Here is a 27,170-nt window from a genome sequence, read left to right as displayed (position 1 = left end):
TAGGGTGAGGGGGAAAGGTATAAAGGGGACCTAAGGGGCAACTTTTTCACACAGAAGATGGTGTGTGTGTGGAATGAGCTGCCAGAGGAAGTGGTGGAGGCTGGTACAATTGTAACATTTAAAAGTTAAAAATCCCACAACATCAGGTTATAGTCCAACAGGTTTATGTGGAAGCACTAGCTTTCGGAGCGTCGCTCCTTCATCCTGTAGCTAGTGTTATCTTGTATTATAAATTCAATATGCTGTGATCTAGCCCCACTGGTTACCTCACAAACGTGCAGCGCTCCGAAAGCTAGTGCTTCCAAATAAACCTGTTGGACTATAACCAGATATTGTGTGGTTTTTAACTTTGTCCAATGAAGGGCTTTTGCCCGAAACGTCGATTTTGCCTGTCCTCGGATGCTGCCTGAATTGCTGTGCTCTTCCAGCACCACTGATCCAGAAACTGGCTACTGCACATCATGTCTGACATTGAAAAGGCATCTGGATGGGTACATGAATAGAAAGGGTTTAGAGGGATATGGGCCAAATGCTGGCAAATGGGACTAGATTAATTTGGGATATCTGGTCGGCATGGAAGAGTTGGACCGAAGGGTCTGTTTCTGTGCTGTACATCTCTATGACTCTGAATGAATTATTAAGAATAAAACAGAACCTGACAATCTCGAAACGTTGATGAATTCACCCCACTGGGCCTGATGCTGAGGCCCATTGGTTTTGTAACTGATGGAGGGAGAATGGACTCTGTCTTTGTTGTAAGGTAGCCCTCTGCTTAAAAACCTCCCGCAATGTGGCGTGAATGTTTGTGTCTTAGCGTCACGGTCGATCTTTGCGGAAAATGGTGACGTTAGAAATTTGGTTAGTACAATGATGTCCAGTTTATCTTTCATATCCAAAGATTGGATTCTGCACTCCCCGGTACAGACCTGTGCGATGGAACTAAACTGCAGAGAGAGACAGAGAAACTGGCCCATCTCTTAGAGCTCTTTCATCTCTTCAACACATCTTTGATTTAATGCTTCATATCAAGAGAATGCATTATGAAAATCAATGCAGTTTGGATGCCTCTAGAGCATTGCCTGAAGGGATGATATTGAGTAAGCACACCCTGGTTAAATTCCACAGTTGGGATTCTCAATTGGCTTTCTTAAGATCTGTCAATAACGTGGATTCTAAATTTTTTAAGAGCGTGAGTGTGCCTTTGAAATGCACAAGTCGAAACAGCAAATCTTTTTTGAATTTAATTTGTGGGTGGAATAATTGACAGGCAGCTTTTTCTTTGATGCAATGGGTCCTTCTTTCAGTTCCCCCTCCCCCTGTCTGGTTTCTTCAAACTTCTGAATTTTTGTCTCTTTCAACGGAAACACAAAATGGGAGCAGGAGGAGGCCGTTCAGCCCTTCGATCATGGCTGATCATCCAACTCGCACCCCAGTTCCTGCTCCACACCCTTTGATCCCTTTAACTTTAAGAACTGTATCTAAGTCTTTCTTGAAAGCGTTCAAGGTTTTGGCCTCAACTGCTTTCCGTGACAGAGAATTCCACAGGCTCGCTGCTCTCTGGTTGAAGACATTCTGAAATGGCCTGCCCCTGTATCCATAGTCTGTGAGCCCCTCCGCCCCCCGGATCTGGACTCCCTTGTCATCAGGAGCATCCTTGTTGTATTTATCCTGTCTAGTCCTGTTAGAGTTTTAGAGCTTTCTGTGAGATTAGTGTCAATGTAGCTGCTAAAACCGATTCACAGTAAAGAGATTGCAATTGGAGCTTTTATGATTCAGCAGAAACACCGCTCCCTCTGAACCTGGAGACCTGGGTTCAAGTCCTCCCGCTGCTCCAATACCGCGAGGGATGGGGGCGGCACGGTGGCTCAGTGGTTAGCACGGCTGCCTAATAGCGCCAGGGATCCGGGTTCAATTCCAGGCTCTGGTGACTGTCTGTGTGGAGTTTCTCCCCGTGTCTGTGTGGGTTTCCTCCGGGTGCTCCGATTTCCTTCCACGATCCAAAGATGTGCAGTCAGGTGAATTGGTCATGCTAAATTAACCATAGTGTTCAGGGATGTGTAGACTAGGTACATTAGTCATGGAGGAGAAAGTGAGGACTGCAGATGCTGGAGATCAGAGCTGAAAAATGTGTTGCTGGAAAAGCGCAGCAGGTCAGGCAGCATCCAAGGAGCAGGAGAATCAAGAATCAGGAAGGGCTTATGCCCGAAACGTCGATTCTCCTGTTCCTTGGGTGCTGCCTGACCTGCTGCGCTTTTCCAGCAACACATTTTCAGCTACATTAGTCATGGGTAAATGTAGGGGAATGGGGCTGGGTGGGTTACTCTTTGGAGGGTCGGTGTGGGACCAGATGGCCTGTTTGCACACTGTAGGGATTCTATGATTTACAAAACGGTAACTTTAGCACAGGGTTTATAATGTGCTGCTCAAATATCTGATTTGGGGGTTTGAAAACTGCTGTGATCCCAGAGCGGCAGAGCAAGGGAGGTTCCCGGTGGAATCATCGGCGTTTTGGTTTGATTTGATTTATTATTGTCACATGTACCCAGGTACAATGACAAGTTATTTTTTGTTGTTTTGCACGTGGTACAGGCCGGTCATGCCATACACGGTGCGTAAAGCTAATAGATCAGAGTCGAGAGTGTGGTGCTGGAAAAGCACTGCAGTCAGGCAGCATCCGAGGAGCAGGAGGAGTCGACGTTTCAGGCAAAAGCCCTTCATCCCAATGTTCCTGATGAAGGGCTCATGCCTGAAATGTCAATTGTCCTGCTCCTCGGATGCTGCCTGACTTGGCTGTGCTTTCCCAGCATCACACTCTTGACTCTGATCTCCAGCATCTGCAGTCCTCACTTTCTCCTAATTGAACAGAGCGGGGAACACAGTGTTACAGCTGCAGAGAATGTGCACAGAGAGCGAGATCAACATTAAATTTGAAATTTTGAGAGGTCCAGTCAAAAGTTTAGTAACAGCGGGTAAGGAGCTGTTGGTACGTGTGTTTGAGCTTTTGTATTTTTCTGCCTGATGCAAGAGGTTGAAAGAGATTATATCCAGGGTCGGAGGGGTCTTTGATGATGTTGGCTGTCTTTCTGAGGTAGCGAGTATTGTAGATGGAGTTGGTTTGTGTGATGGACTGGGCTGTGTTCACAACTCTCTGTAGTTACTTACAGTCCTGGGCAGAGCAATTGCTGTACCAAGCTGTGATACACCCAGATAGGATGCTTTCTGTGCTGCATCTGTACAAGTTGGTGAGGGTCCTTGCGGACATGCTGAATTTCTTTAGCGTCCTGAGGAAGGAGGGGCGTTGTCCCTTCTTGACCATCGCTTCAACGGGGCAGTCTGGGACAGATTGGTGATCTGTCACTTGCCACTCTCGACCACAATCTAAGTTTTACCTGCAGTCAGAAATTTCCGCGGGCATTTATTTTTTAGGACAGCGATCGGATTGAGTCGTGTCTCGATCTCAGTTAGACCTTGGCAACTGTTAGAAGAGAAGGAAGATTTCAAAAGGGGGCCTTGAGGCTGTCGGAACGGGAGGCACCAGCAGGGGGCCACAGTGTGCACTTTTGCAAACACCAGCAGAGAGAGAGAGAGAGACCGATCTGTCCATCTAGCCTGCACCTTTTGATCTGTGGAGTCTGTATCTCGGAATTGGTCACTGGCTGAAAGTGCGACAATAAACAGTGTTCTAGACAACTTGTTCAGAGACGTTACATTACCCCTTTGAAGCAGGTGTGACTTGAACCTGTGCCTCCCAGTTCAGAGAGAGGGACACTACCCATGTGCCACAAGAAAAGCTGAACACAACTGAGCAACGAGCTGTAATTTCCTGACACTAAGTTTAACAGCAGTTAATCAGACCGTGGACTCGCTGCCATTGGGTCGACTTGTTGTTTGGCTGGGTTTAGGGTCAGCATGGACTGGTTGGACCGAAGGGTCTATTTCCGAGTTGTGTGTTTTTGGTGCCCCATGTGGCCAGTTGCTGGCAGACTAGGAAATCCAGGGCACCGGTGCCCACTGCTGTGGCCAGAGATTTTGGTTTTTGTTCTTGCCACCAGCTGGGTGAAGTGAGTGTCGGGAATGGGTCAGTGCCAGGCGGGCACCGAGGGGATTGTTGTGGCACGCCTCGGACGTGCCCCGTCCGGTGCAGGAGGGAACTCGGGAATGGCTCGAGGAAGATGACGGTGCAGAGGAGCCGGTGTTGGTCTGGGGTGGACAAGGTCAGAGGTCACACAACACCAGAGTATAGTCTGACAGGTTTATTTGAAATGACAAGCTTTCGGAACGCTGCTCCTTCATCGGGGAAGCTCCTGTCGAGCGCTTGTGATTTCAAATCAACCTGTTGGACTATAATCTGGTGTCAAAACGTGTGGTGCTGGAAAAGCACAGCAGGTCAGGCAGCATCTGAGGAGCAGGAGAATTGACATTTCAGGCAAAAGCCCTTCATCAGTACATTCCTGATGAAGGGCTTATGCCCGAAACATCGACTCTCCTGACCTGCTCTGCTTTTCCAGCCCCACACTTTTTGACTGTGCCTCTCCAGCATCTGCAGTCCTCACTTCGTCCCATAACCTGGTGTCGTGTGACTTCTGACAAGGAAGATTAGACCAAGCACGGGAGACATTGTTGGAGTTGCCAGTTCCCAAGCGAGATGCTGAGCTAAGGCCTATGTGCCCGTTCTGGAAGCTGCTTGGTGTCGTCTCGTTTTGGGGCAGCATTGTTCCCTGTCTGAATTTGCAAAAACTGGAATAGGTTTTTGTACCTTCTTTTCGCCTCAGGCTACTTTTGAGTGTGGCTGATGGCCCTACCAACCCAACTATCAGAGGATGTCCACTGTGAGTGGGAGCCTTTATTCCTTTTGGAGACAATGTCTTCGAGGGTACGGGAGTGGTTTCAAGACTAGGTGGGAAAAGAAAGATTTAAAAACAACATAAGGGGCAACTTATTTTCTACACAGTGATTTGTGTGTTGGAATAGACTTCCAGAGAAAGTGGTGGATGCGGTTACAGTTTAAAAGACATTTGGATAAGAGCATGAATTGGGAATTTTTGGAGCGATACAGGCCAGGAGCATGAATTGGGGATGTTTGGAGGGATACGGACCAGGAGCAGGTGTGGCTACTTTAGTTTGGGATTATGGTCAGCATGGACTAGTTGGGTCGAAGGGTCTGTTTCCATGCTGTCTCACTTTGATTATTTTGTGTGTGTACGTGAGACCGAAATAAGAGGCCTTTTAATTGCAAGGTAGTCATGAGTAAATCCAGCAGGGAGTTCCAGAGAAATTCCTTTTGTGCCGGAGAATGTGGAAATCGTTCCCATGAGAAGCAGTTCAGAAACATGACACGATTTTCCGTTTTTAGAGGAGTAAGCAGACATTGGCGGGGTGGGGGGGCGCGGTAAGGAATAGAAGGATATGTTGATGGGTTGTGAGGCAGCTTGTGCATAAACATTCTGGTGTTCAACGGGATGTGCCAAGAACTGTGTAATTTTCAAAAATGTATTTGTTTTGCGGGATGGGGGTGTTGCTGGCTGGGCCCAGCATTTATTGCCTGTCCCTAGTTGCCCCTTGAGAAGGTGGGGGGTGAGCTGCCTTCTTGAACCACTGCAGTCCACCTGCTCTGGGTTGACCCACAATGTCCTTATGGAGGGAATTCCAGGATTTTGACCCAGCGATAGTGAAGGAATTCCCAAGTCAGGATGGTGATTGGCTTGGAGGGGAACTTGAAGGTGGGGGTGCTCCCATGTATCTGCTGCCCTGGTCCTTCTAGATGGAAGTCATTGTGCGTTTGGAAGTAGCTGTCGGAGGATCTTTGGTGAATTTCTGCCGTGCATCTTGTAGGTGATACGCACTGCTGCTGGTGTTGGTGGGAGTGGATGCAATGCCAGATTATACCAGAAGGTGTACCGATCGCTTTGAAACTAACAAGATTGTAAAGAGGATGTTGGCAATCTGAACAGATTTCTGTCAGTGCCCATTTAAAGTTGACTGGCTCAGTGTTAAAAACCCGAAAGAAATGGAAATGAGAAAGAAAAGCAGAAGTTGCCGGAAAAGCTCAGCAGGTCTGGCAGCGTCTATAGAGAGAAGCCAAGAGTTAACATTTCGGATGGTGTGACCAGAACTGGTTCTATGTTTCAGCTTTATGAACAAAACTCTGACACTATATTTGTTTAGTGTCAAGAGTGTCAGTTCCACGTTGTTTGCCTCAGACGTGCCGCCCTGTGCCCCGCTTTCAAAACCTTTGCCCCATTTCCTCCTCTCTGTCCGGAAGCTTCCCGACCGTCCTCTGGTTGCTGCTGCCCTTGCTCCCTCTGTTCCCAATCCTGTCCTCCATCTGTCCCCCTTTTTAAAACCTCCCAGTGCCCCTGTCTCTCCTGTTCTGAGGCTTTGGGCACCACCTGCTGGTGGAAGGTGGTCAGTGCTGGTGGTTATGCCTGCACTGACCAACCTGTGCCACTAGATGGAATGTGGCCAACCTGGTGTAATTTTAACATTTAACTGTGTTGGCATTAGAATGATACGTTGTATTTCTTTTATATTAATCGCAAATTTAATTTTAAACAATCCTAAATAGATAAGCATTTCAAAATGCGCACTGTTTTATCACAGAATGATGGAGAATCATAGGATCCCTGCAGTGTGGAAGCAGGCCATTCAATCCATTGAGTCCACACTACTCCTCCAAAGACCATCCCACCTAGACCCACCTGTGTAACCCGTGCATTTCCCATGGCTATCTTGATATTTAAAGTTGCTTTTAGATAATAAATATCCTAAAAAGCTTATCTGTACAGTGTTTCCACTATATTTAGTGTCACTAGAGCTCTATAGCTCAGAGAAAAGCCCTTCAGCCATTTTAGTCTGTGCCAGTCAAAAACACCCACCTAACTCTCCGAATCCCATCTTCCCGCATTTGACCCACAGCCTTGTATACTTTGGCATTGCAAGTGCACATCCAAACACGTCCTCAATGTTAAGAAGGCTTCTGTCTTTACCATCCTCACAGGCAGTAAGTTCCAGATGCGCTCTAGCTGAGACAAATTTCCTCACATTCCCTTTAACCCCTTGCCCCTTTCCTCAAAACTAAAAAAAAACCTGGTTTCACTGAACCAGTCAGCACTGGTTTTAAAGTACAGCTCTGTTGTATTTGAAAAGGTTCAGATGATGGAACTCTGTCGAAGGGCACTGGTGTAAGTTAAACGCTTGTGTTAGAGAGTGGAAAGTTAGTGACAGTTTCTGATTAAATGTTAGGCTACAATATTATGCTCGCTCTTGTTTACAGTTGTTTGTACAGAGTAATAAGCATCTTCTGTGTAAATTTTCAATCAGTTTCTCGACCTGTCGTATCTCTCTCTTGATCTTTCAGCAAATACACGGTTACTTGACTGAAACACTGGGCATACCAGCGTGGGGTTCATATGTTATCTTTGCGGTTGCTACGCTATTGGCAGGCCTCATTCTCGGCCTGGTAAGTCAGTGCATACCTACAAATGTCGAATTGAAATAGGGTGTTTAATGCGTGAGTGGCTGAGACTCATCGAGTACGGTTGATTGGTGGCGCAGGTTATAAATTGAAATTTTTTTTGAAGTATGAAAGGTAGTGGGTTGGGTGAAATAAATCAGGCCGGGGGGAAGGGGAGAGGTCAAATGAAAGCTGCTTTTTGAATCATCGCTGTGCCTTTCCTGTGTGTCTGTTCTCAGTGTGACACAGCCCCCCATTTCCCCATCACCTCTATTTCGTAACTGTCTGAGCAGACCAGGTGCTGCCTTATCACATTCTCTCTCTCTCTCCCTCGCTCTGTACCTCTATCACTCTATATCCCTCTCTCTGTACCTCTATCACTCTATATCCCTCTCTCCTTCTCTCCCTCTCTCCATCTCTCTCTCTCTCTCACTGTTCCTGTATCACTCTGTATTCCCCCCCCCCCCTTTGTTCCTGTATCACTGTATTTCCCCCCCCCTCCCTCTCTCTGTTCCTGTATCACTCTGTATTCCCCCCCCCCCTTTGTTCCTGTATCACTGTATTTCCCCCCCCCTCCCTCTCTCTGTTCCTGTATCACTCTGAATCCCTCTCTCCCTCCCTCTGTACCTGTATCACTCGGTATCCCACTGTATCTGTAACTATCTCTCTATCATTAACTGTCTCTGTCTCTCTATTGTCTCACCCTCTTTCTTGTGCGCCCCACCCCCATGCTCTCTCTCTCCCCCATCCTCTCCTCACGCTCTGTCACTCTGATAGTCTGCTTCACGTGCCGGAAGCGGGAGACTTGCATTGTTGAGGGGGAATCAGAAATGAGCTCATCTGGTCTTTGCCACAGTTTGGTTTGTGGGATCTTGCTGTGCGGCCAATTGGCTCATGGCTCTTCGGGAAAACTCAGTCCGCTCTCATGCCCTCTGGTGGTGATCCTGAATAGTGAAGCGGGCATGGTGCTGCCACAGCGCCTCCCTGTGGCTCGATCGTGATCCTTGAGGTTATTTTCGGCAGAGCTCAGTGTTACTGCCCTGGTGTATGGACGTGCCTGAGGGAACCAGCCAATAGGATCCAAAGAATCTCTACAGTGTGGAAAGAGGCCATTCAGTCCATCAGGTCGAAGAGCATCCCACCCTATCCCTGTATTTACCATGTGGACATCAATGGCTTGACCAGCATCTACTGGCCATCCCTAATTGCCCAGAGGGCAGGTAACTGTCAATCACATCACCATGGGTCTGGAGTCACATGTAGGCCAGACCAGGTAAGGATAGCAGTTTCCTTCCCTGAAGGACATTAGTGATCCAGATGGGTTTTCCCAACAATCAACAATGGGTTCATGGTCATCATTTAGCATCTTCATTCCAGATTTCTTGTTGATTGAATTTGACCCCAGGTCCCCAGAGACATTCCCTGGCTCTCTGGATGAACAGCCCAGTGATAATCCCACAAGGCCATTGTCTTCCCCTAGCGAATTTACTCAACAACTGAGCATCCTCAGTGTTCCCTCGAGAAAATTCCAGGGATCCCCAACCCTGTTTGATTGAAAGGGCTTTCCTCATCTCCGGTCTAACTGGCTTTTTCTGAGGCTGTGATTTGAAACTTGCAAAAGAACTGTAGTTATTCACACATAATATAACTCTGACCACTAGGGAATTCCTACCCTGAAAACCTCTCTGTCTCTCTCTTTCTCTCTCTCTCTGTGTCTCTCTCACTCACTCGGTCTGTCTTTCTCTCTCTGTTGCACTGTGGCTCTCTTTCTCTCACTTACACTCTGTCCTTCTCTCTGTCTCTCTCTTTCTCTCTCTCTCTCTCTCTCTCTGTGTCTCTCTCACTCACTTGGTCTGTCTTTCTCTCTCTGTTGCACTGTGGCTCTCTCTCTCTCTTTCTCTCACTTACACTCTGTCCTTCTCTCTGTGTCTCTCTTTCTCTCTCTCTCTCTGTGTCTCTCTCACTCACTCGGTCTGTCTTTCTTTCTCTGTTGCACTGTGGCTCTCTCTCTCTCTTTCTCTCACTTACACTCTGTCCTTCTCTCTGTCTCTCTCTCTCTCTCACACACTCTCTCTCCCTCACGCTGTCTCGCGTTCTGTCTCCCTTGCGCACTGTCTCTCTCTCTTGTGCGCTTGCTCTGTCTCACTCTCTCACTCGGCCTGTCTGTCTCTGTTGCACTGTGCCCCCCCCTCTCTCTCTCTCTCTCTTGCATTCTGTCTCTCTTGTGCTCTGTGTGTGTCTCTCACTTACGCTCTGTCTTTCTCTCTCTCTCGTGCTCTCTTGCGTTCTCTCTCTTGCACGATGTCTCCCTCTCGAGTTCTCTCTCTCGTGCACTCTCTTGCACAGTCTGTCTTGTGCGCTCTCACTCTCTCATGTGCGCTCGCTCTGTCTAGCGTTCTGTCTCTCGCTCTGTCTCTCTTGCTCCGTCTCTCATTCTTGTGCACGGGCACTCTCTCTTTTTGCTCGTGCTCTCTCTCTTTGTCATGTGATTTTTGTTGAATTACCCGATTGAGTTTCTTTTTGAATGCCATTTTGTTTTCCTCGCTGCCACACTGCTGAATGCTGAGTCCCAGCCTGCACTCATGGTCTAAGCTCGACCCTGACACACTGAAGGGTTTTACGGGGGGAGGGCAGTCTGATTGTAGGGAGAGGGGAGGGGAGCAGGTGTGTTAGGGACACAGTGGTAATCTCAATAACAGGTGTTACATGGTGAAATTGGCAACACTGGGCTGAAAATCATTTTCATAGAGTCCGTACAGTATGGAAGCAGGCCATTCAGCCCATTGAATCCGCACCGACCCTCCGAAGAGCATCCTGTCCAGACCCATCACCTTGTCTAAGCAATGTAACCCTGCATTTCCCATGGCTAGCCCACCTCACCTGCACATCACTGGATACTAGGGGCAATTTAGCATGGCCAATCCACCCTAACCTACACATCTTTGAACTGTGGGAGGAGGAAACCCACGCAGACACGGGGAGAATGTGCAAACTCCACACAGACAGGCTGGGATCGAACCCGAGTCCCTGACGCTGTGAGGCAGCAGTGCTAACCACCGTACCATCCCAGTTTCCCCATCTCAAAGGTCTTTATAAATTGGTGAGATTGGCCATGTGATTATTTCCTTCAGGCGGTACTGTGCTAACAAACTACTGGAAGAATGGGATCTTTTGGACAGCTTAAAACGTTTTGAATTCTGTTCGGGTTGTAAATGAAACACTTTTACTTGGTTCCCCCTCTTCGATGTGCAGTCTGTTTTTTGATGTCACATCTTGATATTTTTCAATCTGCTTTTTCAGGATATGCTTTGCATTTATTCTTGGTTAAAGATTTTTTTTGATGCGCTTTCTCAGAGTTAGCGCTGTAAAAAAGACTGTCCAAGTGGATACAATGCGCACTTCTTTAAATTTCCTGCTCACCATCAATCTGTTTTTGTGTTATTCCAGTTTCTAGTCCTAATTGCCGACTGTATATGTCCACCCAAAAGGCAACAAAAATATGAGGTAACAGGTAAGAGATTTGCAAATTAACTTAGACCTCTCAACCTTCAAATCTAATGTTGATCTCGCTCTCTGTGTACCTTCTCTGTAGCCATATCACTGTATTCCTCTTTGTTCCATCAACCTGTGATCCTTGTATGGTATAATCTGACTGTACTGCACGCTAAACAAAACTTTTCACTGTACTTAGGTACATGTGATTATACTAAATCATTTACTGATCAGTTTTCTCTTCTACGGTGAATTTGTAACCGTGCCAGATAGGTTCGTTGGTTTAGTGTAGGAGAAAGTGAGTACTGCAGATGCTGGAGATTAGAGTCGAGAGTGTGGTGCTGGAAAAGCAAAGCAGGTCAGGCAGCATCCGAGAAGCAGGAGAGTCGACGTTTCGGGCAAAAGCCCCTTCATCAGGAATGAGGCTGGGAGCTCCGGGGGTGGAGAGATAAATGTGAGGGGGGGTGGGGCTGTGGAGAAGGTAGCTGAGAGTGCTGTGGGTGGATGGAGGTGGGGGCAAAGGTGATAGGTTGGAGGGGAGGGTGGAGTGGATAGGTGGGAAGGAGGATGGGCAGATGGGACAGATCTTGAGGGCGGTGCTGAGCTGGAAGGTTGGAGCAGGGATTAAGGTGGGGGGGGGGAAATTAAGAAACTGGTGAAATCCACATTGATGCCATGGGGCTGGAGGGTACTGAGGTGGAAGATGAGGCGTTCTTCCTCCAGGCGTCGGGTAGTGAGGGAGCGGCGATGGAGGAGGCCCAGGACCTCGATGTTCTCGGCAGAGTGGGAGGGGGAGTTGAAATGTTGGGCCACGGGGCGGTGGGGTTCATCGGTGTGGGTGTTCCAGAGATGTTCCCTAAAGTGCTCTGCTAGGAGGCGTCCAGTCTCCCCAGTGTAGAGGAGACCGCATCGGGAGCAACGGATACAATAAATGACATTGGTGGATGTGCAGGTGAAACTTTGATGGAGGTGGAAGGCTCCTTTGGGGCCTTGGATGGAGGTGAGGGAGGAGGTGTGGGTGCAGGTTTTACGGTTCCTGCGGTGGCAGGGAAGGTGCCAGGATGGGAGGGTGGGTTGTTAGGGGGCGTGGACCTGACCAGGTAGTCACGGAGGGAACGGCCTTTGCGGAAGGTGGAAAGGGGTGGGGAGGGAAATATATCCCTGGTGGTGGGGTCCGTTTGGAGGTGGCAGAAATGGCGGAGGATGATGCGATGTATCCGGAGGTTGGTGGAGTGGAAGGTGAGGACCAGGGGAGGTTCTGTCCTTGTTGTGGTTGGAGGGGTGGGGTTAGAGGGCGGAGTGGCGGGAAATAGATGAGATGCGCTGGAGGGCATCATCAACCATGTGTGAGGCGAAATTGTGGTCTCTAAAGAAGGAGGCCATCTGGGATTTTCTAAGGTGGAATTGGTCATCCAAGGAACAGATGCGGTGGAAGCGGGGTTGGGGGGAAGTGTCATCTAGGTTGCTGTGGGAGTCTGTGGGTTTGTAGAAAATGTCTGTGGTTAGTCACCGTAGATGGAGAGGTCCAGGAAGGGGGGGTGGGGAGAGGAGGAGTCAGAGATGGTCCAGATGAATTTAAGGTCGGGGTAGAATGTGTTGGTGAAGTTGATGAACTGCTCAACTTCCTTGCGGGAGCACGAGTGGCGCCAATGCAGTCAGCAGTGACGCGGAGGAAGAGGTGGGGAGTGGTGCTGGTGTAACCATGGGAAGATGAGCTGTTCAACATAGCCAACAAAGAGACAGGCATACGGGTCCCATACGGGTCCCTTTGGCTATCTCTTTGGTCTGGAGGAAATGGGAGGACTCGAAGGAGAAATTGTTCAGGGTGAGGACCAGTTCAGCCAAACGAATGAGAGCGTCAGTGGAAGGGGTACTGGTGGGGACATCGGGACAGGAAGAAACGGGTGGGGGGGCTTGGAGGCCCTGGTCATGGTGGATGGAGGTGTAGAGGGGTTGGATGTCCATGGTGAAGATGAGGCATTGGGGGCCAGGGAAACGGAAGTCTTGGAGGAGGTGGAGGGCATGGGTGGTGTCCTGAACGTATGTGGGGAGTTCCTGGACCGGGGGATAGGACAGTGTCGAGGTATGGAGTTGAACTCGGTGGGGCAAGAGCAGGCTGAGACGATAGGTCGGTCAGGGTGGTCAGGCTTGTGGATCTTGGGAAAGAGGTAGAACCGGGTGGTGTGGGGCTCCTGAACTATGAGGTTAGAAGCTGTGGGTGGGAGATCCCCTGAGGTGATTAGCACCCCCACACTCGACATTATGTTTGTGTGTTGTTTGATTTTGCCTTGCGGAAATGCTGGATTAGGATAAATTTTGTTTTTGTGCATTCCAAAAAATCTGTTTGTTTCTCCTGTGGTTCATATCTCACTCGGAAACACAGGATACAGTTTTAGCCTGCAGTTGGAAAACTTTAAGGATTATATTTAAGGAAAGACAAAGATCCGTTACTGTGTGTTTTGTCTCGCACTGTAAGTCTTGATTCTGTCCCACATTGGTTGACTATTGAGGTAACTTGCACCCGTCTGGTAACACTGAAGGATTTACTGCATTCACCTCTCCTTCCTTCAACCTCTGTTTACACGAATAATTTAACTGTTTTGTCTGAAAATTTGGTTTCGGTTTAGACATCACTTTGGCTTTCTGTCATTTTCGACAAAGGCGCTGTTGGTGGTAAATCATATTTTTCTCCATCTTTAGTGGATAGTGCCTTTTCTGGTTGGGCTAAGTTAGGAATAAAAACTGTGAAAGATTTACCTGTTGATAATGTTTTTGCATCTTTGACCTTATAGAGGTTTACAAAATTATGAGGGGCATGGATAGGGTAAATAGGCAAAGTCTTTTCCCTGGGGTGGGGGAGTCCAGTATCAGAGGGCATAGGTTTAGGGTGAGAGGGGAAAGATATAAAAGAGACCTAAGGGGCAACTTTTTCACACAGAGGGTGGTACAGGTATGGAATGAGCTGCCAGAGGAAGTGGTGGAGGCTGGTACAATTGCAACATTTAAGAGGCATTTGGATGGGTATATGAATAGGAAGGGTTTGGAGGGATATGGGCCGGGTACTGGCAGGTGGGACTAGATTGGGTTGGGATATCTGGTCAGCATGGACGGGTTGGACCAAAGGGTCTGTTTCCATGCTGTACATCTCTATGACTCTATACTTAGGTGAAACGTTTTCACTTCCTAAATGCCAGTTCTTTAGAAACCTCCAAGTTTGCTGTTTTTGTCTGTAGTTCATTTCAGATTTTCACTGCCCTTCCTAATGATTCTGATTTTGACGTCTTTATGGAACTGCTTTCTTCATTAAAGGGGGCATAAAGTATGTATGTAAGTTAGCTCGCTGAGCTTGAAGGTTTGTTTTCAGACGTTTCGTCACCATTCTAGGTCACATCATCACCGGAGACTCTCACTGATGATGTGACCGAGTATGGTGACGAAACGTCTGAAAACACAGCTTCCAGCTCAGCGAGCTAACTTACATATTTATCATGAGCGTGAGCTACAAATCTTCTCAAAAGTCGCTAATCCATAAAGTATGTTCAGATTCTCTTGACTCTATTAACACCATCTGGGAGGCATATTTGGAAGAGTTAATTCCGAGTGATGTATGGGATGAGATTTTACAAAGAGTGCATAGATCTTCTGTCTGTGCAAAACATGGTTTTACTTAATGCAAAATTCTCCACCACACCCACTACACCAAAGCTCGACTTGCAGAAATATTTCAGGAGATGTGTCTGTCCTATAATCGGTGTGAGCAAACTCCAGTAAATTGTGTGTACATGTTCTGGCTTTGTCCTTCTTTAAGTAGATAGGACATAGGACATCACAACGCAGTACAGGTATTGCGTTGACCTGTGAAACCAATCTGAACCCGTTCTATCTGACACAATTCCTGCACGAGTAGATATTGGACTGATATCTTTGACACTGTATCTAAGGTATCTGATGAAAATCTTACTCCTAATGCTATTACCGCTTTGTTTGGGGTGTTACCCTCTTTACCTAATCTTGTTTCCTCGAAAAAAGATACGATAGCATTCACTACCCTATTAGCCCGAAGATTGATTTGTTAAATTGGAAATATCTAACTCTGCCTACAAATACACACTGGGTTAGAGATGTATTATACTTTCTTAAATTAGAGAAGATTAGATTATCCTAACTTGGCATCTCTAACAAATTTGCAAAAATCTGGAAACCTTTTCTTTCAAATGTTAAGGGTGTTGTCTTTTTAACTGTTCCAGAGTGAGGTGTCTTCTGATGTGACAATTGTTTATTTCTCTTTCCCTTTCTCTTTTTGCTTTTGCTAATGCAGTTATCTTACCTCTGGTTGAATTTATTATGGTTCTGTGCTTTGTAAATGTGTTACAACACGGGGTAGACCCTTCTGCTGATTTAAACTGGTGCCACAGCACAGGGTAAACCCTCCTGCTAATTTAAACTAGTGCCACAGCACAGGGTAAACCGTTCTGCTAATTTAAACTAGTGCCACAGCACAGGGTAAACCCTTCTGCTAATTTAAACTGGTGTCACGGCACAGGGTAAAACCTGCTGCTAATTTAAACTGGTGTTACGGCACAGGGTAAACCCTGCTGCTAATTTAAACTGGTGTCACGGCACAGGGTAAACCCTGCTGCTAATTTAAACTGGTGTCACGGCACAGGGTAAACCCTCCTGCTAATTTAAACTAGTACCACAGCACAGGGTAAACCCTTCTGCTAATTTAAACTGGTGTCACGGCACAGGGTAAACCCTTCTGCTGATTTAAACTGGTGTCACGGCACAGGGTAAACCCTCCTGCTAATTTAAACTAGTGCCACAGCACAGGGTAAACCCTTCTGCTAATTTAAACTGGTGTTACAACACGGGGTAAACCCTTCTGCTAATTTAAACTGGTGCCACGGCACAGGGTAAACCCTTCTGCTAATTTAAACAGGTGTCACGGCACAGGGTAAACCCTCCTGCTAATTTAAACTAGTACCACAGCACAGGGTAAACCCTTCTGCTAATTTAAACTGGTGCCACGGCACAGGGTAAACCCTCCTGCTAATTTAAACTGGTGTCACGGCACAGGGTAAACCCTCCTGCTAATTTAAACTAGTGCCACAGCACAGGGTAAACCCTTCTGCTAATTTAAACAGGTGTCACGGCACAGGGTAAACCCTTCTGCTAATTTAAACTAGTGCCACAGCACAGGGTAAACGCTTCTGCTGATTTAAACTGGTGTCACGGCACAGGGTAAACCCTTCTGCTGATTTAAACTGGTGTCACGGCACAGGGTAAACCCTTCTGCTAATTTAAACTAGTGCCACAGCACAGGGTAAACCCTTCTGCTAATTTAAACTGGTGCCACGGCACAGGGTAAACCCTGCTGCTAATTTAAACAGGTGTCACGGCACAGGGTAAACCCTTCTGCTAATTTAAACTAGTGCCACAGCACAGGGTAAACGCTTCTGCTAATTTAAACAGGTGTCACGGCACAGGGTAAACCCTTCTGCTAATTTAAACTAGTGCCACAGCACAGGGTAAACGCTTCTGCTAATTTAAACAGGTGTCACGGCACAGGGTAAACCCTTCTGCTGATTTAAACTGGTGTCACGGCACAGGGTAAACCCTTCTGCTAATTTAAACTAGTGCCACAGCACAGGGTAAACCCTTCTGCTAATTTAAACTGGTGTTACGACATGGGGTAAACCCTTCTGCTAATTTAAACTGGTGCCACGGCACAGGGTAGACCCTTCTGCTGATTTAAACTGGTGTTGCGACATGGGGTAAACCCTGCTGCTAATTTAAACTGGTGCCACGGCACAGGGTAGACCCTTCTGCTGATTTTATACTAGTGTCACGGCACATGGTTAAACCCTTCTGATTTAAACTAGTGTCACGGCACAGGGTTAAACCCTTCTGCTAACTTTAACTCTGTGCTGTGACACTAGTTTAACTCTTCTGCTAACCTAAACCTGACATAGCTCACCTCGCCTCGTAATCTGTAAAAATATCAGTGACCAAGAACTACCAAATCCCACTAATTAGAGAAAAAATTAACAATTTATTCTTTAACTCCAAGAAAAAAAGAGAACATTAACCAACAGCTGTAAACCTCCTTTGTCTTAACGATTTATCTATCTCCCACGCTACAGCAATATACTGATATGTTAAAACCTCCTGATTAGAATTTACAAAACATTCAACTTTCAAAATCAGTCAGCTGTGTCGATTCTCCTCTGTGGATGTTTCTGGGTCTTCTCTTCGGTCTTTTTGCTGCACAGATTTCACATGAACAGGTACCTTTCAGACAGCGATTCCACAGGCCGTCTGTGTTTGTTGTTGCTCTTTGCAACTCTGGCTAACTCTTCAAAATGGCCAATTTTGATACCCCCAAAACATCGGATTGTCTCATTGGTTTGATGTTGTCAAAACAGTAAAATTCAAATTCGATTGGGTTTTGGTATCTTGGGGTATAATTTAAACTGACTGGCCAAATTCGAATTTGTTATGTAACATAGCAACAGCTCAGCTAATTGTTTCACAGCCAAATGTTACATTTTACAATTGTTCACTCTATGCTTGTTAAGTCCTCATCAGCTTTCACTCTCTCTTAAAGGTACGGTACACATCTACAACTTGTTGTTGTAATGATGTAGTTAGAGTCATAGAGATTAGTGCATTTTGAGAAGATTTTTAGCTCAGGTTGAGGTCCTGGATGTAGGGTTGCTCGTTGAGCTGGAAGGTTCATTTCCAGAAGTTTCATCACCATGCTAGGTGACATCATCACTGAGCTTCCGGATGGTGGTATGTCCTGCTTTCTATTAGGACAACGACAAGCCAAACAGAGACACGTGTGAGAATTCCGAGAAGCATGGCATTCCAACCGGAACTCTATCAACAAACACATTGACTTGAATCCGAGAAAAAGAACAGGAAATGGCATGACCCCAGGAAATGACGTCACCCCAAGAAATTACATCACCAACCCAAGGAAACCTAAACACATAAATAGAAAGTGGACCATGCCACCAGTGCTTCATCCGGAGGCTCACTGATGGTGTCGCCTAATATGGTGACAAAATGTCTGAAAATGAGCCTTCCAGCTCAGCGAGCAAACCTACATCCAGAGTCATAGAGATGTACAGCATGGAAACACATCCCTTCGGTCCAACTCGTCCATGCCGACCAGATATCCTAAATTCTAGTCACATTTGCCAGCATTTGGCCCATATCCCTCCAAACCCTTCCTATTCATCTACCCATCCAGATCCCTTTTAAATACTGTAATTGCAACCAACTTGCACCACTTCCTCTGGCAGCTCATTCCATACCCGTACCACCCTCTGTGTGAAAAAGTTGCCCCTTAGGTCTCTTTTATATCTTTCCCTTCTCACTCTAAACCTATGCCCTCTAGTTCTGGACACCCCCACCCACCCCAGACTTTGCCTATTTACCCTATCCAAGCCCCTCAGCTTCCAACGCTCCAGGGAAAATAGCCCCAGCCTGTTCAGCCTCTCCCTATAATAGCTCAAACCCTCCAACCCTGGCGACATCCTTGGAAATCTTTTCTGAACCCTTTCAAGTTTCACATCATCTTACTGATTTTACTGGCTTGTTCTCTTTGAATTGTCGGGGCTAGTTTTGATATCCATCCGGCTGCCCCAGTGATGGGAGGGTGGGAATGACCAATGGACTTTTTCCTTGTGAAGAGCGCGATTATATGATTTTGATCTGTATTGTCTATGTCCAGACATGTGTTCTTCGAATCAACAAACATCTGTCTGCCGTTGATAACTGTCCTTGCTGTTACCAGAAGCTGGAACAGGATGTTGCTAATGTTGCTCTCCAGAAGTGGTAGTGTCCTGCACTCTGGAGTAATACAGTGCATGTCTGTGCCCGCATGAGTTGAATCCTTTGTCCATTGGCAGGCAAAGACTGCTGGTTCCAGTAAAGAGCTTTCTCTCGCTGTATACCCTGTGAACAACAGTTCAAGGAGTAAACAGTGATTTGGAGATTGGTCACTACTTTGCAGTGGAGGAGCCGGTGTTGGACTGGGGCGGACAAAGTCAAAAGTCACATGACACCAGGTTACAGTCCAACAGGTTTATTTAAAGTCACAAGCTTTCGGAGCATTGCCTCTTCAGGTGAAGTGGAGGGAGGTGCACAGGCACAGCGTATATAGGTGGAGAGGCAATGGCAAGATAGTTCCAGGTGGTTCAGAGTATCAACAGCTAAGTACAAGTAGTGAGAGTGAAGTGTCGACACCGGTGAAGGGATGAGCTATGAACCAATTAATTAAGGCAGAGAGATAATCAGCAGCTATCAAAAATAAGATGGTGCTCGAGACAACCGGTTGGCTGGGATAACATGTTGGGTATCTGTTGCATGGTGGGGGTCAAACAGGTAATCAAATGACCCCATTACCTTGATCACTTGTGATTAATTTTCTGCCTGAATTAGTTTGCACAGGTTTGGATTATTTGCTACTTTGTTAGACCCTTATCATGCGACTCTGATACCAATCATGTTAACCCAGCCAGTTAGTTAGTCTCTAGCCCCATCTTATTTTCAATGATTTGTCATTATTTCTCTGCCCGTAATTAATCAGCTCATTGATTATTCTTGTACTGGTTATTCAGCCGTCAATAATGTATTCGCACCGTTTCTATTACAGTCGTTTCCCCACCCCACCCCCCTCCCGTCCCGTCCCCATGGAGGGGGTTGGTTCCAAGGCGTACCACGGCAGCCTGAAACCGCGGATAGACGTGAACCTATTCATTTAAATGGGAAATGTACCTGCCCGGCAACCCCTGGTCCCTGGTTCTGGGATTTACAAATGTGCTATGGTTGGGCCGCGGTAAACCGCGGGTATCTGAAACCACAGTAACCGGACCTGCGGATACAGCGGTCGCCCACTAATCTGTTAGCGCTCTTGATTACCTACGAAGTCTTGTGATTCAGCCTGCTGACAGTCTACCCTCGGTTTTTGTATGTATCTGTCGACATTACTTAAATACCTGGAATCGTGGATGCTTTGGAGGGGGTTCAGAGGGAAGTTCACCAGGATGTTGCCTGGTATGGAGGGCACTCACTATGAAGAGAGGTTGAGTAGATTAGGATTATTTTAATTGGAAAGACAAAGGTTGTGTGGGGTGGGGGGGGGGGGACCTGATTGAGGCCTACAAAATCATGAGAGGTGTCAACAGGGTGGGTAGCAAGAAACATTTTCCCAGAGTAGAGGACTCGATTACTAGGGGTCATGAGTTCAAAATGAGAGGGGAAATGTTTAAGGGAGATATGCGTGAAAAGTTCTTTAAGCAGAGGGTGGTGGGTGCCTGGAACACGCCAGCGGAGGTGGTAGGGATAGGCACGAGAGCATCATTTAAGATGTATCTCGCTAGATATATGAATGGGCACGGAGCAAAGGGATACAGATCCTTAGAAACTCGGTGTCAGGTTTAAATAGAGATTAGATTAGGTTACTTACAGTGTGGAAACAGGCCCTTCGGCCCAACAAGTCCACACCGACCCGCCGAAGCGCAACCCACCCAGACCCACTTCCCCACATTTACCCCTTCACCCAACACTACAGGCAGTTTAGCATGGCCAGTTCACCTGACCTGCACATCTTTGGACTGTGGGAGGAAACCGGAGCACCCGGAGGAAACCCACACAGAAACAGGGGAATTGTGCGGGAATTGAACCCGGATCTCTGGTGCTGTGAGGCAGCAGTGCTAATCACTGTGCCACCGTGCTGCCCACAGAGGATCTGGATCAGTACAGGCTTGGAGGGCAAAAGGGCCTGTTTCCGTGCTGTAATTTTCTTTGTTCTACCTTGCCATCACCTCTCCGCCACTATATTCTGTGCCTGTGCCCTCCCTCCACTTCACCTGATGAAGGGGCAGTGCTTCAAAAGCTTGTGATTTTAAGTGAATCTGTCGGACTATAACCTGATATCGTGTGACTTCTGATGACAATGGGGAGTTAGTGACCTACTGAGGAGGGGGCTGAAGGGCAAGGAGGAGATGGGGGGTGGAGGGGGGCAGTCCAGTGACCATTGTGTGTTTGACTGACCTTTCTGAATCAGCAGAGATGTTGGAAGCGGAAGATGAGGACTCCGAGGAGCTGGAGAAGAGGGAACTGGATCCCTCCGAGTGGGAACCGCACGGCTCAGGAGCTGAGGATGAAGACAACCCTCTAGACGCCAAGCCCTCAGGAGACGAGTCGGCTTTTGAGGAAGATCAGCCGCCGTCTGACAACGACACAGACGGGGGGCTCCGCAAACGAATCATCCCGGAAGATTCCTAAGCTCTCCTTTTACAGGCACGTATGCCACTAGCTCGGACTCCGACCAAAGAATTGTGCTTCTGTGGACTTTCTGTCCCTATTTTGTTTTGTCTTGGATTTTGAAATTTGGTTTGTTTGGATTCACTTTTCTTTCCTCTTTGTGACAGATTTATCGGCTATGACAATCTTGATCTATTGTTAACTGAATATAATGTGCAGGCTCTGCCTGTAACCTTTTTTTTTCCAAAAAAAAAAGACAGTGGTTTTTGTAGGTTAATGAATGTTTTCACATTTTGTACTTTGTATGAAAAAAAGGGCAGCGGTGCTCCAAGTTTCTGTGAGCAGAGGTTATCTCTAAAGCAAATAGTGCCGCCTGCTAACTTCATACTGGAACCTTGGCCAAAATGGGTAGTGCCCTGGTTGCACGCGTGCTCGCTCTCTTTCTCCCCCCCCCCCCCCCCCTCCCCTCACTTCCTCTCTCTCCTGCTCATTTTCTTACTCCTGCCCTCTCGCGCTCTCTCTCCCTTTCTCTCTCTCTCTCTCTCTCTCTCTCTCTCTCTCTCTCTCTCTCTCTCTCTCTCTCTCTCTCTCTCTCTCTCTCTCTCTCCCTTTCTCCCTTTTTATCTCTCCCTCTCCCTCTTTCTCTCCCTCTTTCTCTCCCTCTTTCTCTCCCTCTTTCTCTCCCTCTTTCTCTCTCCCTCTTTCCCTCCCTCTTTCCCTCCCTCTTTCCCTCCCTCTTTCCCTCCCTCTTTCCCTCCCTCTTTCCCTCCCTCTTTCCCTCCCTCTTTCCCTCCCTCTTTCCCTCCCTCTTTCTCTCTCCCTCTTTCTCTCTCCCTCTTTCTCTCTCCCTCTTTCTCTCCCTCTTTCTCTCCCTCTTTCTCTCCCTCTTTCTCTCCCTCTTTCTCTCCCTCTTTCTCTCCCTCTTTCTCTCCCTCTTTCTCTCTCTCCCTCTTTCTCTCCCTCCCTCTTTCTCTCCCTCCCTCTCTCTCTCTCTCTCTCTCTCCCTCATGTTTTGAATAGGAGTTCTACTTCCAGGTAAAGGTTGGCATGTTTTAACTTGCCATTTTTAGGTGTATACTCCATTCAGGAGCACGGTGTCAAACACTTGCTGCATCGGATTCAAACAGTGGGATTTACTATCGCGGCTGTTGGCAGACGTTTTTCAAGATGGCCTCAAAAGTATCATGAGGGGGAGTGAGTGTGCCCGCACTGAAGGAGGGCAGGAGTTGTCTGTCTGTGTGTCTTGGTGCTGGTTTTGATATTTACGTGAGAGTGGAAAGGTCAAAATCGCTGTCTGCCGTGCCGAGTGAACACTTGGAGTGGTACTGAGTGACCTGCCACCCCCCCCCCACCACCACCACCAAACACATGCACCTAATCACTTGTTCCCTTTTACTCTGTGAACATGATTTGTAGGTGCCGGGTTGGGGTTGGACTGGGGTTTACACAGTCAGAAGTCAGATGCCACCAGGCTACAGTCCAACAGGTTTATTTGAAATCACAAGTTTTCAGAGCGCTGCACCCTCATCCCGCTGAACGTTCCGAAAGCTTGTGATTTCAAATAAACACATTGGACTAGAAGACACAGTGAGGACTGCAGATGCTGGAGATCAGAGTCAGTAATGTGAAGCTGGAAAAGCACCGCAGGTCATGCGGGGAGTCAATGTTTCAGGACCCATTTGATTTTCCTGCTCCTGTGATGCTGTCTGACCTGCTGAGCTCTTTCAGCTTCGCCCCGACTGATGTTGGACTACAGCCTAGTGTCATGTGACTTCTGTCTTTTAACATAAGGGTTAATGCCTTGCCTTTCGAATAGCAGGAGAGAAATCGGCTCGGAACACTGTTGTGCTCTCCTTACCATAACGTGGCCGCTGATCAAAACGTGTGGATTACTGTCTGAATCTTGTGCGTTCTTGGGGAAAAGCCTCTTCCTGGAATTATGCCAAACCCCCTTAACCTACCATCCTTTGTAAACCTGCACATGTTTTGTCTGCTGGTGCAATGTTATGGGATGGCCGGATTTGACTCACACAGGGCCCTCACACCCCAGCTCCAACCTGGGTTAGAAACAAATGGATTCCTTTTATATTCGAGGGATCTTGACTCTCCACAGAAATGGACACCGGGCTTTTGATTTCAGCAACGTTTGTCGAGATGTCTTTTAAAATACAGCAATACACTGCAATATTAAGTTTTCCAGTACAATTTGGGAAAAGTTGAAAAGATTGTCGCTTGGGTAGGGGACAGATTTATAACTGTACAGTGTTTTGGGGGATTATATTGTAACTACTGTTTTGAAACAGTTGACTTTTATTTTGATACTCTGAGCAATATATTGACAACTGCACGGCCACAATGATACATGCATTTCTGTTAGATTTAACAGGTTCCGCCATTTGTACATAACCGTTCAGTATCCCCTGATGAAAAGTTCAGGCCTGCAGTGCAGAATTTTTCACTATTTTTGTAAAAAATATTTTTTTTGGATTTGTATTACTGCGGGGGTATGGAAGATTGTATTTTAAAATTTACCTTTTGTATTTTATGTGAATGATGTTGAAGGTGGATCTCTCTACTTTGTTTGTGAGTTGAATGCAGAAGTACCTGCCTAATTTTGTATTTATTGCTTTGCCCGTAGTTTGGCCGGTCTTGTTTACAATTTAGTGTGAGGCATGCGAGAACTTCATTGAATCCCGACGGTGTGGGGACATTTGGTCCATCAAGTCCACACCGATCCTCCGAAGAATATCCCACCCGGACCCATTCCCCTATCCTTTCCATCTACGTTCCCCTGGCTAGTGCACCCGACCCACACATCCCCTGAATAATATCGGCAATTTAGCACCCTAACCTGCACAGCTTTGGGCTGTGGGAGGAAACCGGAGTAATCCCACGCAGACACTGGGGAGAATGTGGAAGCTCCACACAATCGCCCGAGGCGGGAGTCGAACCCGGGTCCCTGGCGCTGAGAGGCAGCAGTGCTCACCACTTTGCCGCCCTTATGTCTGTCTACACCCGTGTGTCACAGTGGGCACACGTTAAGGTTTTAGTTTGAGATTCTCGACTGCAACACTTGTCTATGAAACCGGTGGTTTGTTCTGAAAGGCTCTTGTAAAATTCCCTTTCTTTGCACTGTGCCGTGTTAATCGAAGGATTTACTTGAAGCTCAGAGCAGCTCGCTGCTTCAGAAGGTTGCAAAGTCAGGTGAGATGGACATGGTGTGCACCACGATGTTAAATTGCACAGACATCTTTCACTCGAGTTTTAGGTTCAGTCAATAGCTACACTCGCGAGAAGGCAGAAGGGATGTGGCATGGCGAGTTGTGTTCAGTTTTTGCGAGGGAGGCGACCACGCAATTTTTACAACGCGAGTCTTTATAGAAGTGTCAGTTTGTTAACAGAAGATGCAATAAATGCATGCCTTTTGTACCTTTTCTGTCCAGCTTGATTTGTATGTACAATGCATGAGGATGAAGCGGGTTGTCCAAGTCAGCCGGCTTCACCCTATCTCGGCTCATCGGCTATGGAAGCCCTCGTCCGTGACTTTGCTCCCCAGGCATGAGCATCCCTGTGCAGCCAGGCTGGTGTTCCAGTTTGTACCCTGAGTGAACCCACCTGCCTCTTAACTCGCACCACACTGCACCCTCCACTCCCCTCCCCACCCCCTCACTCCTATACTTGCAGATTGGCATTGTCTCGCTCTCAGTGTGACAACCTTTCTACCAAAATGTTGCGTCTGCTTTCCAGAGCCTCAGCCCTCCTGATCTCTGTACTCCCTTCCAGCCTCACACATCTGCACATCTTGGTCTCTTTGACATCCCCGTTGTTAACTTGTTCTCTTTTGGTGGTCATGCCCAGAGTTGTGTGAGGCCTTACATAGAACATAGAAGAATACAGCGCAGTACAGGCCCTTCGGCTCGATGTTGCGCCGATCCAAGCCCACCTAACCTACACTATCCTCCATATGCCTATCCAATGCCCGCTTAAATGCCCATAATGAGGGAGAGTCCACCACTGCTACTGGCAGGGCATTCCATGAACTCACGACTCGCTGAGTAAAGAACCTACCCCTAACATCTGTCCTATACCTACCCCCCCTTAATTTAAAGCTATGCCCCCTTGTAATAGCTGACTCCATACGTGGAAAAAGATTCTCACTGTCGACCCTATCTAAACCCCTAATCATCTTATACACCTCTATCAAGTCACCCCTAAACCTTCTTTTCTCCAATGAAAACAACCCCAAGTGCCTCAGCCTATCCTCATACGATCTTCCTACCATACCAGGCAACATCTTGGTAAACCTCCTCTGCACCCGTTCCAGTGCCTCCACATCCTTCCTATAGTATGGCGACCAAAACTGCACACAATACTCCAGATGCAGCCGCACCAGAGTCTTATACAACTGCAACATGACCTCAGTACTCCGGAACTCAATTCCTCTACCAATAAAAGCCAGTACGCCATATGCCTTCTTCACCGCACTATTTACCTGGGTGGCAACTTTCAAAGATCTGTGTACATGGACACCAAGATCCCTCTGCTCATCCACACTACCAAGTATCCGACCATTAGCCCAGGACCTTAGGCCCTGCGATATCTTCCTCTAGACTTCTTCTGCCTCCTTACCCCTCAAAAGGTGTTGCTTAAAACCTTTGAATCGTCTGTCATAATGGATTGTCATCATCAGTGGCCCATCGCAGACAGGGATAACTCTGTGCCACTTTCAGGGTGAGTCTGTAGGAGGCTGTATAGACCAATGCAGCTACCGCAGGCCGTGTTACACTTGGGACAGAAGGTGGTCATGGGAAGGGGTGGGTGAGGCATTGGTTTGGCAGCTCCTTTCCCTATTTCCCCTCGGCTTCTTTTTTCTCCTATGTCAAGTCTCGAAGTGCACGACACCTTCCTGGATGCTGCTCCTCCATTTTGGATGGTGTCGGGCCAGTGATTCCCGGGTGTCTGTGGGAATGCCACACTTCCCCGGTGAGGCCTTGTGGGTATGCCTGAAGCGCGTTCTCTGTCCCACCTGTAGCTCACCTGCCGTTTTGGAGCTGGGAGGAGAGCACCTGCTTGGGGAGTCTCGTATTGGCCATGAATATCTCTGGTTGACTTGGACAAGATGGTGGAGAGCCATCTTCTAGAACCGCTGCAGTGTAATGGGGATAGTACATTGACAGGGCTGTGGGGAGGGAGTCCAGAATCTCCATCCAGCAATGGTGAAAAACAGCGGTGATATAGTTCTAAATTAGGATGGTGCCTGGTTTGGAGGGGAAGTTGCAAATGCAGGCGTTTCTGAGCATCACCTGCCCCCTCAAAACTAGGATAATTAATACTGAAAATCCGTGCTCCAGAAGTAGCAGTGCACTTGGCCAAATATTTTCTAATCCTGGAGCAGATGCGATTTGAACCCAAGCCTCTTGGATCATAGATAGCAACACTACTACTGCACCACAAGAACCCTTCAGTGCACTGGCCCAAGCTGTTCCAACATGCACCTACCTGGACAGTTCTGATGCACTTAACCTGAATGCCGATCCAGGAGTTGGGGCAGCACGGTGGCTCAGTGGTTAGCACTGCTGCCTCACAGCGCCAGAGACCCGGGTTCAATTCCATCCTCAGGCAACTGTCCGTGTGGAGTTTGCACATTCTCCCCGTGTCTGCGTGGGTTTCCTCCCACAGTCCAAAGATTAGATTAGATTAGATTACCTACAGTGTGGAAATCGGCCCTACAAGTCCACACCGACCCTCTGAAGAGTAACCCACCCAGACCCATTTTCCCTCTGACTAATGCACCGAACCACTATGGGACAATTTAGCATGGCCAATTGTCCTGACCTGCACATCTTTGGAATTTGGGAGAAAACCGGAGCACCCGGAGGAAACCCACACAGACACGGGGAGAATGTGCAAACTCCACACAGACAGTCGCCCGAGGCTAGAATCGAAC

The 27,170-nt window shown here is 47.5% G+C and overlaps 1 protein-coding gene across 2 annotated transcripts in view; it reads left to right on the top strand.

The window, feature by feature from the left end:
• tmx4 (thioredoxin-related transmembrane protein 4) overlaps positions 1 to 24,652 on the top strand; it is a 59,358-nt gene extending 34,706 nt beyond the window's left edge. The window contains exons 6-8 of one of the 2 annotated variants that reach the window (XM_043696582.2): positions 7,358 to 7,459; positions 10,901 to 10,964; positions 21,024 to 24,652. In XM_043696582.2, the coding sequence (XP_043552517.2) occupies positions 7,358 to 7,459; positions 10,901 to 10,964; positions 21,024 to 21,244 (387 nt within the window). In that variant the 3' untranslated portion in view covers positions 21,245 to 24,652. The remainder of the gene's footprint in view (positions 1 to 7,357; positions 7,460 to 10,900; positions 10,965 to 21,023) is intronic. The other variant, XM_043696583.2, reaches the window with a different exon arrangement.
• Positions 24,653 to 27,170: the final 2,518 nt, after the last annotated feature.

This window comes from Chiloscyllium plagiosum, unplaced genomic scaffold (genome assembly GCF_037043375.1).
Source record: "Chiloscyllium plagiosum isolate Xiang-an unplaced genomic scaffold, Cpla_swu_hap1 HiC_scaffold_10, whole genome shotgun sequence".
Classification (NCBI taxonomy): domain Eukaryota; kingdom Metazoa; phylum Chordata; class Chondrichthyes; order Orectolobiformes; family Hemiscylliidae; genus Chiloscyllium; species Chiloscyllium plagiosum.
Note: the sequence above shows the minus strand (reverse complement) of the source record. Positions and strands in the feature narration are given on the sequence as shown.